The following is a 1,303-nucleotide window of genomic DNA, read 5'->3' as shown; positions in this document are numbered from 1 at the left end:
TTACTGTGAGAGACTGAGAATGCTCTTTAGTTCAGACGCACACTAAGTTCGTATCGCATTGCTCTTCTTGCACTTATTCATGCGTACACTTCAATAGATAGTTGATTTCGTAGTGATTGATAGTTGAATATGCTGAAAAGTTAATAATCTCTTTCCACGTTCTTATGCGTACGTCGCAGTAGATAGTTCATTTCGTAGCGACTAAGTGCTGCAATGTGATAAATTGTGACGTCGTCACAATTTATCAGGTGGATTTATCTGGTCGTCGACCTGAATTGTTTTACTCTGTCAGCACCATCACGATTGAGTTATGCAGTGGAAACCGCAACAACCAACGAGGCTCATTTTTCTCATTTTTCGTGTGCGGTGTTCTCGACAGTGAATCCAGCACGATAACTATTCCAGAGTAACACAAAAACACCTCTTCAAGAGAGACAATGTACTCGACGACAAATGGCTGAATGCAAAGAAGAGAATCAACATCCGCTTCTCCAAAAGAAGGTGATCACTTCTCGGGTTTCGCTTTCCTCGCAGGGTTACTCTTGGGTTGGCTACTGGGGCTTTCATAATTCGGCGTGATGAGTGAGAAAACACGTTTCCTAACAAGAAAATACATCATTACGAGCAGTGATGCTCGAATGCCGCTGCGACAGTGAAAGCACTATGTAAGATGTCCTCACAACTGTGCTCGATTAGGTGGGAGGATCTTCTGAGTGGTCGATGGGGGAGTGAGCGAACCGATCTTCATTGGGGATGCATCACTAAGACGATCCGACTCGGGCTAAAATCAGCGAAGACATTTTTTCCTACCATCAACGAACTGAGCAACATTCACTCACTTGCTGCTTGAGCCACTCGTCAAGAGCAGCTCTAGTAGATTGTCTCTTGTGCGAATCCTGTGACTTCAGGAACACAATAGTCTCAGCATCTTCAAAAGCTCGAGGTAATGTAGTAGGGAACTCAGTTCGACTGAGCCGCATAGATCCTGCAAAACACAAGCAGTCTTCTTATCAATGCTGAACAGGATCCACCTTTCTCTGCATAGAAGCGTATGTTTTCCATCGGGTTCTTATCCTTCATGCCCCAAGAAATCTTTCTCGACCGACATTCGATCTGCACCAGAAACTCAGCATATAAACGATGAGATGTCCTACCTCTCCAGCCTGAACTTGACCACTGGTGAGAGCCGCTATCTCTTCAGCGGCTTTGGTGAGATCACGTTGGCCGGGAGAACGTTCAGTGAAGGAACCAGCTACTTTGAAAAGCCTACAAGCCGACAATTGCATGAAGTAGATGCCGACGA

The 1,303-nt window shown here is 45.2% G+C and overlaps 1 protein-coding gene across 1 annotated transcript; it reads right to left on the bottom strand.

The window, feature by feature from the left end:
* Positions 1 to 426: 426 nt before the first annotated feature.
* Positions 427 to 1,266, bottom strand: Pmar_PMAR021666 (hypothetical protein; the record flags this gene model as incomplete). The annotated part of the gene is made up of 5 exons (XM_002770965.1): positions 427 to 599; positions 681 to 781; positions 840 to 985; positions 1,032 to 1,113; positions 1,155 to 1,266. Coding segments are annotated over 5 exons (534 nt in total), but the record flags the coding sequence as incomplete, so codon positions are not given.
* Positions 1,267 to 1,303: the final 37 nt, after the last annotated feature.

Source organism: Perkinsus marinus, assembly GCF_000006405.1.
Source record: "Perkinsus marinus ATCC 50983 genomic scaffold scf_1104296964118, whole genome shotgun sequence".
Lineage (NCBI taxonomy): Eukaryota > Perkinsozoa > Perkinsida > Perkinsidae > Perkinsus > Perkinsus marinus.
The sequence above is the reverse complement of the archived record's forward strand: the minus strand, read 5'-3'. Positions and strand labels throughout refer to the sequence as shown.